We start from the raw sequence: 16,496 nt of genomic DNA on the forward strand, positions 1-16,496 counted from the left end.
GCGGTGGAGTTGATTGGTGTTGGTGATGCAATGGGAGGGTGTTGTAGGGTTACGGGATGGATGACTGCAAGATGTATTTGAAAGTGTTTAGGATGAATCTATTTTTCTACTTACTCGGCCAAATTGAAGCCCCATGAACATCACCATCACCATTGCTGATAATCCAATACGTCTGTTGATGATTGTAGTCCCATAGCCAGCTTCTCGTCATATGTCCTCAGCAGTCACTAGGACAAGACAACGGGAGAAATAACAAACGGAGGTTGACATAACTTGCGGCGAGGTACTTTCTTTGGCCCGTTTGTTGTGTGACTGGATGTTCTTATTACGTCCCTGCTAGAAGTCATCGAACCATTATACTGAGCCGCATAACCGCGCCTGGTTCCGATCGCACAGGCCTCTGAAGCCCGGGGAAGTCGCATGGCAATCCCTTACGTTGCGTTAAGGTCGTGCTCGAGCAAACGAAATGATTGACCGGCATTTTAAGGTAGGTACAGTACGACGTAATATATCCCTGTGCGGTCTCTGTGATGCGGTGCGACAGCCAAAGTAGGAGTCAACAACTCCCTGGAAGAGCCGTGATAAGTGCATGTGGTGGCGACACTTCTATGTCAGTCTGTAGATGTTGGCACTGCGCACACATGTCAAGTGCCGATTAGGTAAGAATCATTATTAAAATAGACATGCCAAACAAAGGATTTTACGTAAATGATAGAACTCAAAATGCACGTCAGTTGAGTTGAGTATGTAGACGAGAAAGAGAATTGATCTGCCCTCCTGTCTTACCGTATGTGGCCCATTGCACTGATTTCCCCAGGGTTTCCAGCGACCAGGGGCAGGACTTAGCGGGGCTTCCACGAGCGCCAAAAGTGGCAAGTGGATGGTGTAGAGTTCCTGTTGGAAACACTGGGTGCGACGTCCATCATCTGTCATCCGGAGCCAGCAAGTTCTCTTGAAGGACGGAAGCCTTTGCTTGGCGTCCATCGCGAAAATAATATTGATGACTGCATGACCATCAGCCGTGTATCGCGGGCAGGCCTATCGGAGTAATTCTCTACTCTGAGTTGCAGTAGTGGGGTTATCTTGCAGGTGGCTTTAGCTCGATCATACCGTCGTCCGAAGAGAGTGTATGTATGTGATATGTCGCGTGCGCGCGCCGTCTTTCCAGTGGTGGCCGGCAAGTATGTAAACATCAAACCCAGGTGGCCATCGTGAGTGTCTTAGATGCATCGACGGACTGAGACACCAATTCAACCGTTTCATCCGAAAGCCACTGAGCAGTGAGTGCATCCTACGCTACACTGGCACGTTGCAACGCCCGTTGTTTGAGGAACTACCACGGTGAAGCAAACGAAACAAGATCGGGCATCACCACAAGGGAGAGTTACATCAAGCCCGACAAGATGCTACCTGGAAATGGTCGGGAGTGGCTTCCGTCGCCCGTCCGTACATGCAGTGAGAATTTGGGCTTCCGTGACTGGAAGTTCTGGACTCTCTCCTATCTCTTTACTTTTGTTCGTTTCGCCGAACAAGCCGCGGGCGGGTGGTTATCCCCTGCAGAGATCGCTGTACTTACTGTCGTTTAGAACTCCGCAGCCCGACCGGTGGGAGGCACTCCAGTTCAATCAATGTTGCACTCTGATACAGTCACTACTATGTACGTTCGTCAGAAACCCTATCACTGTCACTTCTCAACTCTTAGTGGTTCGCACAATTGCCAGCCCTTGCTTGCACTGAGAGTTCCGGAATGCATCCCTAGCCCCATGCCCACCCTAGGCATTCCCCAGGACCGGTTAGCGGCAATGCAGCCTATCTTGTGCCCTGCCCGGTGTGGTGACAGTGCTGCCCTGAAGTATGAATGCCAACATATTTCCGCGAGCATCCGCAGTCGCACAACACCTTAGCACCTGTACTTGTCGTACGACCCCTTCTTGAGGCTATCCAGAAACGGAAGTCGCTTCATCTCGCTATCAATCCTTCTATTCTACCTATCCTATCACGACTCTGGGCCCTATGGTGTCCCAGACTCTTTGTGAGGGATACTGTGAGATCACCTCGTCATTGCTTCTGCTTTGGCGAGATCACTGATCGTCTGCTGGCCATTCACGGCTCGCATGGGAAGCTCTCGCGCAAGCTGATCTGCGTGCCGTCGAAAAACTAACGGTTGGCCAAGGCTGGCCCGAAGGCGTTGCAGTGGGCGTTGCGCCTAGAGCTCATTTGCCTACAAGGATCGCGAAACCCTGTCAACTACGGTGGTATCCCATATAGGTTACTTGTACAAGCCAATCCGATCAATTGGCCATATGATAGGTTTCTTTCCTCCCAATGTTGCATATTTGGCCTGTCTGCTTATTCTCGCCCAGCTTCCGGGATTCTGATAGGCATCTGATCGCCCAATGAGACGTGGATATTTAGGGCCCCAAAAGTATCCGACGCGCTGGATGGCTGCTAGCTATGACAAGTACGAATGACTCCGTTTGCGGTGGGGGATCTTATCAGCCGAAGAAGCCATGATGAGCATGCATACAGCAAGGGTTTTCTGTGCTGTTAGTTATTGCGAGATACTGGCCCGAACCTTGCCCATGTCCTATCTTGTGCCTGGCATGAGATGCAGTTGAATTGGAGTCGTCGTACATATGTCCAGTTCGTGCCACTCTTCTATCCCCTTGGTGGCACGCACCAGGCAGGAGAAGAAGGGAGCCATGTTTCCTCATCCACATCGCTGAATATTTGTCGCTCTGTCGTGTTTTGCTGCACCGTCTTGTTTGCGACATGAAACCATTGGAGTGACTGGAACTACAAGTTCACCCCATCGCGTCGAAAAGGAACGGCACCAACAAAGGTGGAAGCTATATACGCCGCGCTCAAACAAAAGCAAATACCCTACGGCATCTAGAGTTGACTGATGATGTTCGCCCGCTAGTTCCTGAGCCCCCAATTCTGACGGTCATATAGACGTCTTTATGGACTGTTTTACTTGAATACCCTCCTGTTCGTTACCCAATGTTCCATATGTCGAATGGCAAAGTCTCACCTTGCTGTCTCCCTAAGCTGTCTACATAGCATCTACAGTTCGTATGTCGGACCGACAAAGCTGACCAGCACCAGGACATTCTACGCGGTGGCTTGCATATACCCTTTCCGACCCTAACAACCTTTTCACCGAATCTAAAAAAGCATTGCGCGACTCGAGACGTACGGCATATCATCGAAATCATATACTGATATACCGGTTTACTTCGAGATCACTTGCTTTGATAGCGATAGTGATACCCAAATCGATAGGCTTCATCACCGTTTTGTGGCACCATAGTCCAAGATGTCTGGGAGAAGCGCTTACGCAAGAAAAATCAAAGATACAAAGGCTACCGAGAAAGGTGGTGTGTCTGCACGAGGACGTGCCAAGTCGGCAGGAAGCTCCAGAAGCTCGGAACGAGACGATGCAACAATTATCGACTACCCCATGCCCCATGGAACCGGGTATGGCACCACTAATGCAAGGTTTTTGAAGTTCTCGGAGCCAGTTCGAGAACCAGAACCAATGCGCCATCGCGGCGAGCTCACCAACTTCAGTAACCACAGCAGCGGTAGTCAGAATAGTGAGAGTACGGGAGGTAGACGAGGTGGTGATCTGTCTAACATGGGATATCATACTCCCATGCAGGATTATGGATATGCACGGGCGAGAAAGCCTACCATCAAGACAGAGGATGTTTCGGGCATTGAACGATCTGGCCTGCGCAGCGCGATAGATAAGCGAAGTGATGGTGTGCGCAAAGGCCTTTCCAAGGCATTCGGTTTTGGCAAGAAGTCGAAGAGGGGGAAGAACTTCGGCCGCAGTCCTCGGCAACAATACGGCCAGGCCAAGACACGCTGGATAGTCCAAACTCGAGCGAAGTGCCTCCTTTGCCGAACCAAAGCCCCGTTATTGCGTGGGAATCTGACGCTGGTTTCATTTCGCCGCCGTCGTCATCTACACTACCGGCGTTGCCACCTGCTGCGACAACGCCTGCGATCAAGCGATGGATAGGGGCTGGTAGACCAGTCCAGCGTTGGAACAAGCTGCGCAAAGACCCTGAGTTATGGGACCCCAATGGCGATGTTCTCGTGTTTTTTGGACATAGGGGACAGAGCCCCAAAGCCAATCCGTCCTTCCGACTTTCTTCACATATCATTGAGGCTACCGAGTCGAGATTTCTCGTCACTCTTCTCCGTGAAGGATCTACTGATGAGGACATACACATGCCGTCGTCACCAGTTGGGGCTCCTCCGATGCTTCAAAAACATGGCCTGAGGGGGACTCAAATGCAAGGAGTCTACGGCATGGGTCGCGGTGATCAACCAACGCCGCCCATGTCGGAAGATGTGAGCCTCGCCGAAGCAGATGGCCAGATCTCTTACGAGATGTACTTCCCGACGACGCCAAATCTAAACAGAGTGGAAGCGCATCGCCATGCCATTACCACCCGCAATGTATTTGCGCTGCTCTACCATGCTTCCTTGGTTGGAGTTTCGCTGCACCAGGCATTATCCGACTTGCACTCGCGGCTTGATACGTATATGCCCCCGGAAGCTGACAACGTGGGCACGATACTCAATTATATATCAGCTCGTGGCATTGATGATGCTCGCAACGACCCCGAGACGGCGGTTTCCCTTCTAGCCTGGTCTGAGATGCCCGAAGTCAGGTGGGAAGAGGGTTGGAGAGAAGCCTTCCTCCACAGTGCAGGCATGTATTCTCGGCTTGAGGGCTGTGCCGACTTCAAGTATATCACCCCTATCACTCGAGCGTTGCTAGAGCGTGCGTGTCTGGAGTGCCAGCTCCGTATACAAGCAGCTGAGGAACGGTTGGTCGACTTTGGCTACGGTGACACCTGGCCCTCTACGGGCCCCGCCACCACTGGTCCTGCCAAAGCAGCAGCAGACCGGTTGCAGAAATTCATTAAGGACCACTATACCAGGCTCTATGGCCGGTGGCCGCCGCCCGCCTCTGGTGCGACAACGTCTGACGGAGAAGAAATGTGGCTTACTAGGAATGTGGTACAAAACCTACAGAAAGACTTTGGTGCCCTCTATGACTACCTTGTCAACCGGGATATCATATGGGATGAGTCGGAGACCCGAAGCAGCCGGAAATGGATGATGGTATCTGAGAGCGGCAACAAATCATTCAACGCAGACACAGCAGATCTGCCACTTACAGACATGTTGATCGAGTGGGACAATCGCCTTCGATTCCCACATATACCGCACCCCTTTCCCCTGGTACCTGAGTCAATCGCCCCAACAGCTCAGAGTGCAAGCGCAACCGGTGGGAAGGTCAAGAAGGGCGACAAGGATAAGGAAAAGAACAGCCGTGGGGGCGATGAGCGTATCCTGGAGCGCCGCGTCCAGCTTGCCTACACCGAAGCCACCAATATATACATCTTAGGCTCGGACCTAGTTCAGTCGCCACTGGTAGACGGATTTGTTAAGTTCGAGAAGAGCGACCAGGTTGGCGCCGTTGACCCATCCCTCGCCCGTCGCGGTCGCTGGGTTCTTGTCTACGCCGTCCTGCAGACTCTTGCTTCAGTCTCGGGCGACTCGCCCAACGTCCGCTACCGAGATGGGGTTGCCTACCACCTGTCCCCGCGTCTCAAAGGCACCAAGACTCCACCGTGGAAAGGTGTTGCTTCGCCTGCCCTCGAGGCCGCGCACGAGCTTTCCTACTGCTGGCTTGCGCCTCGTGCCTGGAACGGGGCAGCTGGGGCTGAGTCTGATGCCTCAGCTACATCGGGAGGGGGCAGCTCCAGTCCAGTCATGCGTCTGATGCGCGCTCAGGCTCGCGGGCAAGCCCAAAAGCAGTCCATGCCGACAGATGGCAGTAAAAGACAACAACAACAGTATCAACACAACTTTTCCCGGAACCAGCGTCAAGAGTTCCCTTCTCCGCCTTCGGGAACGCCAGTGTCTCCCACGAGTCGTGGGTCGGGCTGGCACACGGCGTCCTCGACCAAGACTCGCAGCAACTGGTCGTCCAACACTTCGGTCGACGCGCCGACGACCATGTGGGGTGGCTCTTCGTCCGCCATGAGTACCGTGTCTGACGACGACTATTACCACCACCGTGGAGGTGATTCTCGTAGAAACGGCGCTCGCACGCCGTCTTCTTCGTATGGCGGCGGTGGCGGCGGAAACAATAGTAGTCATAATTACTACAACAGTCGGTCGATGGCGGCACCGACGATCCCGCTACCCCAGCCGCCCCAGAACCGCGACCGCAGCAAGAGCGTCCGGAGCTACGCCACATTCGGCGTCCCGCCCTCAAAGGTCGGACGCGTCGAAGAGAGCGACGACCTTGAATCTTCAACGGCGAGCAGCAGCGGCGAGGCGGCGGGGGTGGCCTGCCCGCAGCCAGAGCACACGGGCAGCCGTGATGGCCAACCACAACGGCGGGAAGCCCATCCCGCCGTTGCCATTGCCACTGAGCGCAAGCATCACGGGCCACGGCGGTTTCTTGAACCTGGAAGATAGCCCGCCCGAGCGCGTGTCGAGCCGTAGTCCGCGGCCACAGTATCGGCCATACCTGAACAGCGGTAGTCGGGCGACTGGTGGGGTGGGTGTTGGCAGTGGCGTGAGTTCGGACGGGCTGAGCGAGATTATTCAGGACTGGGATTTCATGGACATTATTATTGATGAACATGCGCCGTGAGGCATGGAGTTCCCGGCAAAAGGAGGTTGACTTAGGTGTAATTGTAATGTAGTTTGGGCGGATGTACATGCAATATATGCAAAAACGTCTACAGTATTTCGGGGGATACCAATTCTGATCTCACTTTTTATTCCTTACAAATGTACCAGTGAGTTGTTATCGTACTTAAGGCTCTATTTCATCTAGGCACATGCCCCATCTAACCGAAGATGTTGGAAAGCTACTTCGGGGAAAGCTGGTCAAAAGGGAAGTCAAGTAGTTTTCTAGTTGAACCCCCTTCAGGTCTTTGTGCCTCGATATCCCAGAGCGACAGCAAAATGTTTCACCACATCTGCTTTCATGATGCATTCAGGCAATGTTTCGTTAGGGTATATCATTTCAAGAAGGCTATCGGAACATATTGCGATATTACAAGTGGTTTATATTAGGAGCTATGTAAGTGAGAGGATAACCAAGCTTTAGGTTCGTTTTCTCCTAGGGCAATTTGGTTCGTACGTCCAGATAAGCGTATTAAGAACGAATGACAGAAAAAGCGAATCATCTGTAGCGAAACTCTTCCTAGAAAGCCCAGTGCTTGCACCATTGCTTCAACAGCTCCGGTGTGACCGCCTTGCTCCCGCGCATAGTCGGGGCTCTGCCCCATCGTCCGCGTCATATCCATCTCCGCGGGCGCGATGCCGGCCTGTGCCATCTGCCGATACGTGTCCAGCAATTTGACGCCGGGGTTCTTGTCGAGGTTGGTCGTTCCCTCGCCCTGGGTCTTCTCAAGCCTCTTAACCCATTCTTGGAAACTCACCGTCTCGGGCAGCCGCTCCTGGCCGTAGAACTCCTGCAGGGCCTGTGATAGCTTCGACCACGGCGTCGTTGACGGGTTCACTCCGTGGTAGTATCCGCTGATGGTCTTGGGGTCGACCGATTGCGTAATACCGTCCACCTCGAGGACGAGGTTGGCGATGCGCTCGACCGGGGTCCAGTCCACACTATTCATAGTACCCAAGTCCGAGGGCAAAGCCTTGATGTACAAGCTACTGGCCACAATGCTCGGGAACCACTCCTGGCGATTCCACACACCAGCATCTCGCTCGGGTCCCGCAATTTGACCTTGGCGGATTGCCGCAGCCGGGAAATCGCCCGTTTTGGCGGCGTCCTGGAGAATCAGACTCGCCGCCAGCTTGCTGGCTCCGTATCCGCCGAAGGCGAGACTAAGATCTTCGAGCTTCTCTTCTGGTACAGGGCGTTTCTCCTGCCAGCGGCTGACCGTACCAATTGATGAGACGAAGACAACCGCAACCCGTTTCGATGCGGTGGCTGCGAAGTCGGCCCAGTGGCGGACCCCGCGTATGTGCGGCTCGAACGATGCGACTGGCATGTTGAAGTTGACCGGCCAAGCGTTGAGCACCACCCGATCAGCTTCCTGTTGTAGATGCGCATACAGAACTTTGCCGAGTCCCAAATACGGTTGCGAGGCATTGATATGGTGGAACTCGGCTTTTGAACTGTACGATGAGTCCAAACCACGCTCCTGCATTGTGATTGCTTGTTTTGCGGCTCCGCCATCGTCAGGTCGGTTCAGACAGATGATCTTGCGCACTCGAGGACTGTGAGACATGGCGTCTAGCATGTAAGAGCCGAGCATACCCGTCGAGCCTGTGAGGATAACGGTTTGGTCGGTATCCGAGGCCTCGGGCCTGGGTGTACGAGACGCTGGCTCGAGTAGGTCCTGCGTATACTTGTTGTGGAGGGCCTTGATATCGTTCTGCTGTTGCTCATCGGGGTCAATTTCCTTGTCCAAGCCATTTGTGCCATTGGTAACACCACGTTCAATCGTATGAAGAATGTAACGGGACAGCTGTCGCGGGCTGGGGTTATTGTAGATGGCGCGTGTCGTCAAAGCTGCGGCATTGGTTTTGTGCCTCAAAGCTACGGCTAGGCCGGCGCGGATGAGGCGGGAGGCCTTGATCACGTGCATAGAATCGATGCCTTCATATGACACCCAGTCAGCATACCAAGCAGTCTTTCATTCACCCACGAGAGATACTTACCAGCTGAGAAGAAGTCGCCATCAAGGTCGAGTTCGGCGGTCCCAACATGGTCCCGGAACATGTCTGCGATGGAGCCTGCGAGCGCATCTTCGGAGCTAACATCAAAGCGAGGGGCGCTTGCATGAGATGCTTGCTCGACCTTGTCGTATAGCTGGTCGATCTCGTCTTTGTAGAGCTTGACCGTGGCGCCTCTCTGAACCGTCCCCTTGCCCGCCCGTTTGAAAGGCTTGTCCGGGCTCGCAATGATGATATGGTCGCGGTCAATCCGGCCGTGTGAGACCGTCTCCTCATTCGCTTTCTGGACATCGATCCAAACACTTTCCAGAATCGCTTTACGTTCCTCCTCACGTTTGGGCTGTGTGACCGGTTCAATGACCATGGCAGCTTGGAAGCGCATATAACCCACGACAACTGCGCCCTTGACCTGTGGGTGACCCTGTTGGAAAATGTTAGCACTGACTTAATCTCTAAGCGGAAAGTCTTGTCTCTTACCGTTACTATACCTTCGATAGTCACAGGATTCAACTTCTCCCCGTTGGAAAAGACGATGATATCATCGACTCGCCCATAATACATCCAGTGATTCGGGAGCGAGGGATGACGCCTGTACAAATCCTTGGTCGAGACCACGTCTTCGTCTGGGAATGTGTAAAAATAGCCTTCCATGTGGGTCGCGGGGTTCTTGTCCTTTCGAGCGAAGACGAGTTCGTAGATATCGTCATCTTCATCTCCCTCGTGCTTCCGCCATTCGAGACCGCACATATCGGGATTGAAAATGAACCATCGCCATAGCTCGGGGTTTTCGTTCCAGTAGAGCGGAAAGAGGGGATTTCTGTGGTAATTGTGTTAGTGGCGTTTCTAGAGGTGAGGACGTATTAGCTCACTCAGTGGCTGCGATGATGTTGACGAGGCGCACGCCGGCCTTGACGAGTCGGTCTCCCGCTTCCGGGGCCAGGTTGCCTAGGGCTTGTCGTTAGTACATCGTTTCCTTCCCCTTTTGTGTGGCGATATACGAACCTCCTCCGACGCCTATTGCGTCAAGCTTTGCCAGCTGCTCCACCGTCTCATCATTCAGGCTTGCGTCCTCCAATACAGCCGGAGGTAAGACTGTAGCTCCTATGTCCAGATATTTGAGCGATTCCACGACTAGGTCAGAGGAAAGAGGGCGATCTGGAACACAAAGAGCAATAGGAACTGTGCAATACACGGAAATCATGAAGCTCATAAAGAGACCCGCGGCATGGAAAAAGGGCACTTTGGTGTTTAAATTAGTCGGACAACATCCTGGTGATCGTATTTGAGTCAAGATGGTAGATACGTACTGGTAACGAAATGTCGTTTGGACCCGTAAGTGAATTTTTCCCAAACAGTCGGCTTCCCTTCCCACGCAGGGACATCCATCCAGGCATCGAGCGTAGCAAACATGCCATGCTTGTTGGCTATGGGCTTCGGCAGACCAGTACTGCCGCTGGTATGCAGAACCCACATGGGATCCCACTCAGCTTCTTCGAAGGTCTTGTTGAAGGGGTAGTGCGGCACCGGCTTCTCATCAAGCCATTCATCAAGAGATGCAACTTCGATGGCTTTCATGGCATCTCGTGCATCAAGCAGGGGCTTGACAATAGCGGCGTAGGATTTGGGGAAAGCAATGAAGTGGCAGTCGGTCACATCGAACAGATTCAGTTGAGCTTCCTGCGAGTTACGAGGCGAGATGCACAGGATCTGGATGATGTAAGTAAGGGGCCCCCCTTGGCCGAGTTGTTTCATTTGGACCAACCTTATGTCCTGTCTTCATGGCCGCTGCGCTGATCACCTGGTATCACCGTTAGTCAGACTCAAGGAACAGAACAGAGTCTAACGAGCACTTACCATGTACCGCGCATCATTCGGACCAATGTAGGCAATGGTAGGAAACTTTCCAGGAGGTGCTTCGCCAGCTTGTTCGATGAGCATAAGGCAGCACCTGTTGATGGCGTTGGCAAATGCCTGAAATGTGACCGTTCGCCAGCCATCCTTGGGATCTGTGGAGACTGGAACTTGCGCCCATTCTCTCTGAGGTTCCCGGCGGGCAAGGTCATCGATGACGTGGGGTATCAGGCGCTTGCCTTTGGCATTATTCGCCGATGTCTTGGTGGACAAGGCATCGTTTATCTCGAGGGAAACCATAGGAAGAGAAATGATATATGTTGGATATTGGAGCAATGGATTTTAGGTAAGAGGGCAGGCGTCAGATTCGGCTGTGGATGTCTCACTGCCTGAAGACTGGGAGTCGTGATGGATTTTATAAGGGTTCCCGAGGAAAACGACAGCGAGCGTCAGCGACGCTAGCTTCGGTATTTGCCAAAAGGCGAGAAGACGTTCCTTCATGGCGGGGGAGTTCATCTGAATACCGGCAGGGAGAACCGACCCGTCCTTTCCTAGAGTAGCATCCCGCCAAAACAAGCAACAGGCCAAGAACCTACAAGCTTTTTCCTGGTATGATGGTAGCGCCAACTTCCCGATCACAGCCTGGCAACCGAGGGTCCCGAAACGGGACCGGCAGAGGAAGCCTGGGTTCATACCCGTGCCTTGGCGCGGTGTTGAGTAATCGCGACTAGGTACTGGGAATGATGGTGGAAATAACGAAAGTGGAGTTGAGCTTGTGTGACAGCCACGACGGTACTGGAGGATGCTTTGAGAGCGAATACGCGAGCAGGCGAGGTGGCATTGCCGGCACACTAGCCAAAGCTTGATTCGACCATGGCACTCGCTCACTAAGGGCGCCAGGCGCCCAACCCGGACACGGCGATCGGCTTCTAATTGGAAAGCCCGCATCGCCGCAATGATGAACAAGTGATCCACTTGCGAGTGCGGAAGCTGGAATCGCCATGGGGGCTTTATGCAATCTCATCTCTCGACTGGAGTTGCATCTGGGGAGATTTCACCGGATACCATGCATCCCGGTCGTCTGACGTAAGATCCTTGAGCCACCAGTCGGGCCATGACAGCCACCCAATCAGATAATACGGACTCGTCCCACTGTAACTGGGCTTGCTATCTGCCAACTTGAATACCTTCCCAGGAAAGATGGAATCACCTTCCTTTCGCGAATATGTCGCTCAATATACAGCTCATAAGACTCTATCAAGAACATAACACTATGCCATCATTGGAAACTATCACCCTTTATAACTTTGGCTGCCCTGTTATCAGAAACTGCATTAACAATCTGGATGAGACTTGTTGCCCTATTAGCCCCTGGTTTGGTCTAATACTCACATGAACTCACGCTGCAAGAGACTGTGACTCACGTTATATATACACAGTTGCGGATAGTCATTACAGCCTCTAATTATTGTTTGCCAGAAATCTCTAACAGCTGGGTATCATGTCTCAGGTTCATCTTAGGGAAGCCTCTCCCTACTTAAAGCATTGCCTTTTGTTGTCGTTGTGTGCTGTGAACCTTAACATCCTCAAGCTTTCCTTGAAGTTTCCAGAGAAAATTGACCCTTAAATACTACCAGAGTCTAACCCTTCGTTGGTCTTTGGCTGCTCGCCCTTGAGCCCAGCTAAATACAAGATCAAGTTGTCCTCATAAATCTTGATCGAGGAGTTGCTCCATTCAGGACAGCAAGTCCCGCCTACACCATACTTTTTACGTGCTTATTTTTGACCTCGTAATTATAAGAGTCACTATATTGGTACTTTATTGAAGCCTAGGCCCGATAAATGGGAAACGTTTGCTTATATTAATGAATCTATCTCCAATTATCTATTCTATTAATTATCCTAGAGTAAATTTCAAGTTGGATCTCAGGGGCAATATAGCTCTGAAATCATAAGAAATACTCACCAGGAGCCTCCGCGACGCATACTTTAAATCCCATTAATAATACCATCAAGAACCGCCGCCATGCTTGCCAATGCCTCATCTTTATGTCTGTATCCAACTAACTGAACACAGATCGGAGCATCGCGATACTCCCCAGGTCCCGTGTCTGAAGTAATACGTAGTGTGTTAGTTGAGTGGTTCAAGGACTTAATGTTGTTGAATATATACGGTTGGGCGTAAGCAGAAAAGAAGAGAAGGGAAAGAGGAAGAGAGTGGAAAATATCGAGATACTATCACTTACACAGGCCATAGACTCTCGCATCCTCGGCTCCGAATTTGGCATTGCTGAGGTCATCGGCGACATCTTCCTCACGCACCTGATCCACGGGGACCACAACGGCGGGGTAGTCGAGGTAGTTCCACAGACCGGTGTAGGTGATGGTAGACCATGTATCCAGAGGCACGGCGGTATGGGGCGCCGGCGGCATGAGGATGACGTCCAGGTTATTGTCGCGAAAGAGAGAGAGGTACATCTTGGCCGCCTCGGTGCGGCGGACGTTGAGATCGAAAAAACCCTTAAGAGTGGTTCTTGGCTGCGCGAGAAGGGGGATGAGAGCCTCGAGGGACGGGACGAGCGGCTCTCCTGTTCGGCCGAATTGCTCCAAGTAATACTTGGGAGCAAGGGGATATATTAGCGAAGATCAGACGGACTTGGGTATTATAGTGGTCAGAATGCAGTGGGTTATGGACTTACATCGCTTCCAGACAACATATAGTAACTGAGAAGGTCTCGGTAGATCTGTCTGACATTGGGCAATGCAATAGGTACGAGCTCAATATTGCCCATCGCCTGGAGAAGACCCGCTGCTTTCTTCAGGCCTCGCCGTACCGGGGGCGAAGGGGTATAAAGACCGTCGTCCTCCACCAGACCGATGCGGAGCCGTTTCTTGTCCATTTTTGTATGATTGCTCCAAGGGATAGCTAGGGCAGTGCTGTCGTACTTCCACGTCTCCGCCTGCATGATGGTTTGGAGAAACAGCGAGATGTCCCGCATCGAGGTGGCCATCGGGCCTGCCGAGGACATGATGCCTGCCGTCCCCGGAACTGTCAGATCCCGCACGCCGCCGTGCGGTACCACGCCCACACTCGGGCGGAGCCCGTACAGCCCGTTGCACACCGAGGGCACGCGGATGCTGCCGCCTATGTCCGTGCCCACGCCCAATACGCTCCCACGGAGGGCGAGAAGGGCGCCCTCGCCTCCCGTGCTGCCGCCCGCGGTCAAACCGCAGGGGTTGCGCGGGTTCAGCGTCCTGCCGAAGACGTTGTTGTCGCTGTCGCCCGTCATGATGGACTGGGGCAGGTTGGTCTTACAGTAGAGGACGGCGCCCAGGTCTAGTAGCAGGGCGGCTAGGGCGCTGTGCTCTGTTGCCGGCTCATTGACGTAGCAGGCCAGGCCTGTCGAGGTGTCTTGCCCCAGGTACGCAAAGCTGTCCTTGAGAGAGATGGGAAGGCCCCAGAGAGGAGGAAGTGGTGAAAAGGAGACCTCGGTGTTTGAATCGCTTTCACGTCTTTCGGTGTCGAGTTGGCGAGCCCGCTTAATGGCCTCATCGAAGAAGACCTCAGTTAGACAGTTAACCTATCACTACTGTTAGTATACTGAGTATGGAAATGGGAGTCCAAGTCCTACGAGTTGTTGGGCAATTGCGGCCCTCTTGCAAAAGGCTATAGTCACTTGCTCGGCCGAGAAGCCACCAGCTCGAAGCTTCGCCAGAAGAGCGGTAGCATCATAGTTTGACGTGATCTCGCATTCAACTTCGCTCAGGACTCCACATGTGATCGGGACCTGTAGCAAGCTGGTCCCATCGTTAAAAGGCTGAGGAAAGATCAGCCAGTCTTTCGGGATTTTGCTGTTTCGTTGAGCAACCTTCTCGGCAGCGATGATTTGATAACTCATCACTGTTGGCGAAATTTTGCGTGACTTCTTGGAGTTGGGGGCTGGATGAATGAATTGTGGGTGTGTAGTCTGTCAAGCAGTGGAAGATCAAGACGCATCGCACACCCCTATTTATACCGGTATCGATCATCATCTAATATCTTTATTCTCCCAAACATTTCCTTTGACTAGTCGGGTTCGGGGGACTTTCATGGGTCTTCCTGTCAACCCTCCGTACAGCATCCCGCCCGTGCAATGTTCCGTTCAATTCTCCGGTCAACCCTCCGGCCGGTCGTGAGAAATTAGCGCAACCGCTGGCACGCTAACGACTGTCCACAGATGGATGGATGCCAAGCTAATTGCAGAGTATTTGAAGCTAGTCACAATGTTAATAACAAGACATGTTGACGTCGCGACTGGGCATGCTGCGGCCACGTCTTGGTACTTGCCCTTAGGTCACCTAATCTATATGCAGCAGCAAGTCGGAGTCTAATAGTGTGCCACATACAGAGTACAGAGTACAATAGAAAATGGAGGATATTTAAAACCTCAAGTGATTCTTGGTTCACCCAAAGTGGCCGAATGAGATATGAAACTGGGGAGCTGTAAGATACGACATGACACATGAACAATGGCCAATGTAAGATAACTTGCCTAAATTTGCTACAAGGAAGTACGATACTGACAAGAGGTATGCCTCTCCTTAACGTAGAACTCTCCTCTCGACGGCCCTAATATGAGGAGCTGTTTAAAGTAGAGTGAGAAGTCCATTGAATGAATAATACCGACAGCCGTGGCACACACTGATCACATTGACCGTATCACGTGGGAACTGGGCAGAATACTCGAAGCAACCGTTCAATCATTGATGACCAAGATGAATCGCGGTCCAAATGGCATTGCCAACTGAAAGCAAGATCGCCTGAGTTGGGTCTTTCCACGCTGATCCCAGTTTGTTTGCTGCAGTGGGCGTCCCTACCGCTCCTTCCTAGACTCGCTGCGAAAGTGAAAAGTGTTGCGGCAGACCACGACAAATGGCTCTTTCCAATGTTGCAATGCGACTTCCACTGACGTAAGAGATATACACGCAGTTTGATTATGCCGTTGCTTCCTTAACAGAGGAGACCTGGATAAAAGCCAGCATTCACTCTCTTTCCTCCAATGTTTCTCTCTCTCGACAACACAATAATCTGTCATCGTAACGCCTTATCACCTCACGGTCCATCCTTCATACGGTCTAGTCTCCTCAAGCACTGCCACCATGCGTTTCTCTGCCATCCTCGTCTTCCTCCCCGGCCTCGCTGGGCTGACCGCTGCCAAGAACATCTTCAAGTACTGCACAGAGGCAAGCTTCGATGGCAGTTGTGCCCACGATGACGATGACAGCCTGAACCATTGTGGTGAGCACGAGCCCCTACTTAGGTCTACCTTTTTCTGCCGTGTCATATCCTCGTGCTGACAACATACCTCTTTGTGCTTGGTACAACAGAGGCTTCTACCTGGAAGACAACCCGGTCGCTTAAAGTCTACAAAGACCGCAAGTGTACCATCTACATGTAAGCCGCTCTACAACACTTTCAGCATATGATGCTGACCAATCGTGTCTTCTTCTTTTCCACAGGGGATCCGGCTGCACTGGCGATTCTCGAGGCTACACCACGGGTGAGGTTCCCAACCTCCCCGAGATGTATCAGGCGTTCAAGACCTACAAGTGCGTCAAGGTCGACAGCAAGATGTGATGGCCCGAAACTTCTTCAACGGGAATCAATGGGGATCAATGGAGGAGCAGATGTGGGATGTTTTGGAACATGGCAGTGGGAATCTGCACTGTGTCATCAAGTAGTGGGTTACAAGGTTTACAAATAGTGAATCCATGTGAATTGATGTGTTAATTCGGTATTTCGCCATCCTTCTGATTACCCGTCGTAGGATAGAAGCTGGAGGAGGGAGGTGAGAGCTGGTAGCCGCGAAGCAGCAAAGCACTGCCAGTACAATACGCATTCTTATGTCTCAAACCAA

General features: G+C 52.4%; 4 protein-coding genes across 4 annotated transcripts; 2 read left to right on the forward strand and 2 right to left on the reverse strand.

The window, feature by feature from the left end:
• Positions 1 to 3,319: 3,319 nt before the first annotated feature.
• Positions 3,320 to 6,513, forward strand: PG998_011329 (uncharacterized protein; the record flags this gene model as incomplete). Its single annotated transcript, XM_066878145.1, has 2 exons — positions 3,320 to 3,767; positions 3,863 to 6,513. 2 exons carry the CDS (start codon positions 3,320 to 3,322, stop codon positions 6,511 to 6,513), a joined length of 3,099 nt encoding a protein of 1,032 aa, XP_066727199.1.
• A 674-nt stretch (positions 6,514 to 7,187) lies between these two features.
• PG998_011330 (uncharacterized protein) lies at positions 7,188 to 10,899 on the reverse strand (the record flags this gene model as incomplete). Its single annotated transcript, XM_066878146.1, has 8 exons — positions 7,188 to 8,671; positions 8,734 to 9,169; positions 9,226 to 9,565; positions 9,618 to 9,693; positions 9,751 to 9,987; positions 10,056 to 10,455; positions 10,511 to 10,546; positions 10,603 to 10,899. Coding segments are annotated over 8 exons (3,306 nt in total), but the record flags the coding sequence as incomplete, so codon positions are not given.
• A 1,689-nt stretch (positions 10,900 to 12,588) lies between these two features.
• PG998_011331 (uncharacterized protein) lies at positions 12,589 to 14,498 on the reverse strand (the record flags this gene model as incomplete). The annotated part of the gene is made up of 4 exons (XM_066878147.1): positions 12,589 to 12,834; positions 12,859 to 13,215; positions 13,299 to 14,180; positions 14,232 to 14,498. The coding sequence occupies 4 exons, from the start codon at positions 14,496 to 14,498 to the stop codon at positions 12,589 to 12,591; spliced, it is 1,752 nt and encodes a 583-aa protein (XP_066727201.1).
• Positions 14,499 to 15,738: 1,240 nt separating this feature from the next.
• On the forward strand, positions 15,739 to 16,216 carry PG998_011332 (uncharacterized protein; the record flags this gene model as incomplete). The annotated part of the gene is made up of 2 exons (XM_066878148.1): positions 15,739 to 15,899; positions 16,099 to 16,216. 2 exons carry the CDS (start codon positions 15,739 to 15,741, stop codon positions 16,214 to 16,216), a joined length of 279 nt encoding a protein of 92 aa, XP_066727202.1.
• Positions 16,217 to 16,496: the final 280 nt, after the last annotated feature.

Source organism: Apiospora kogelbergensis (assembly GCF_038363985.1).
Source record: "Apiospora kogelbergensis strain CBS 113332 chromosome Unknown utg000007l_segment0_segment0, whole genome shotgun sequence".
NCBI lineage: Eukaryota > Fungi > Ascomycota > Sordariomycetes > Amphisphaeriales > Apiosporaceae > Apiospora > Apiospora kogelbergensis.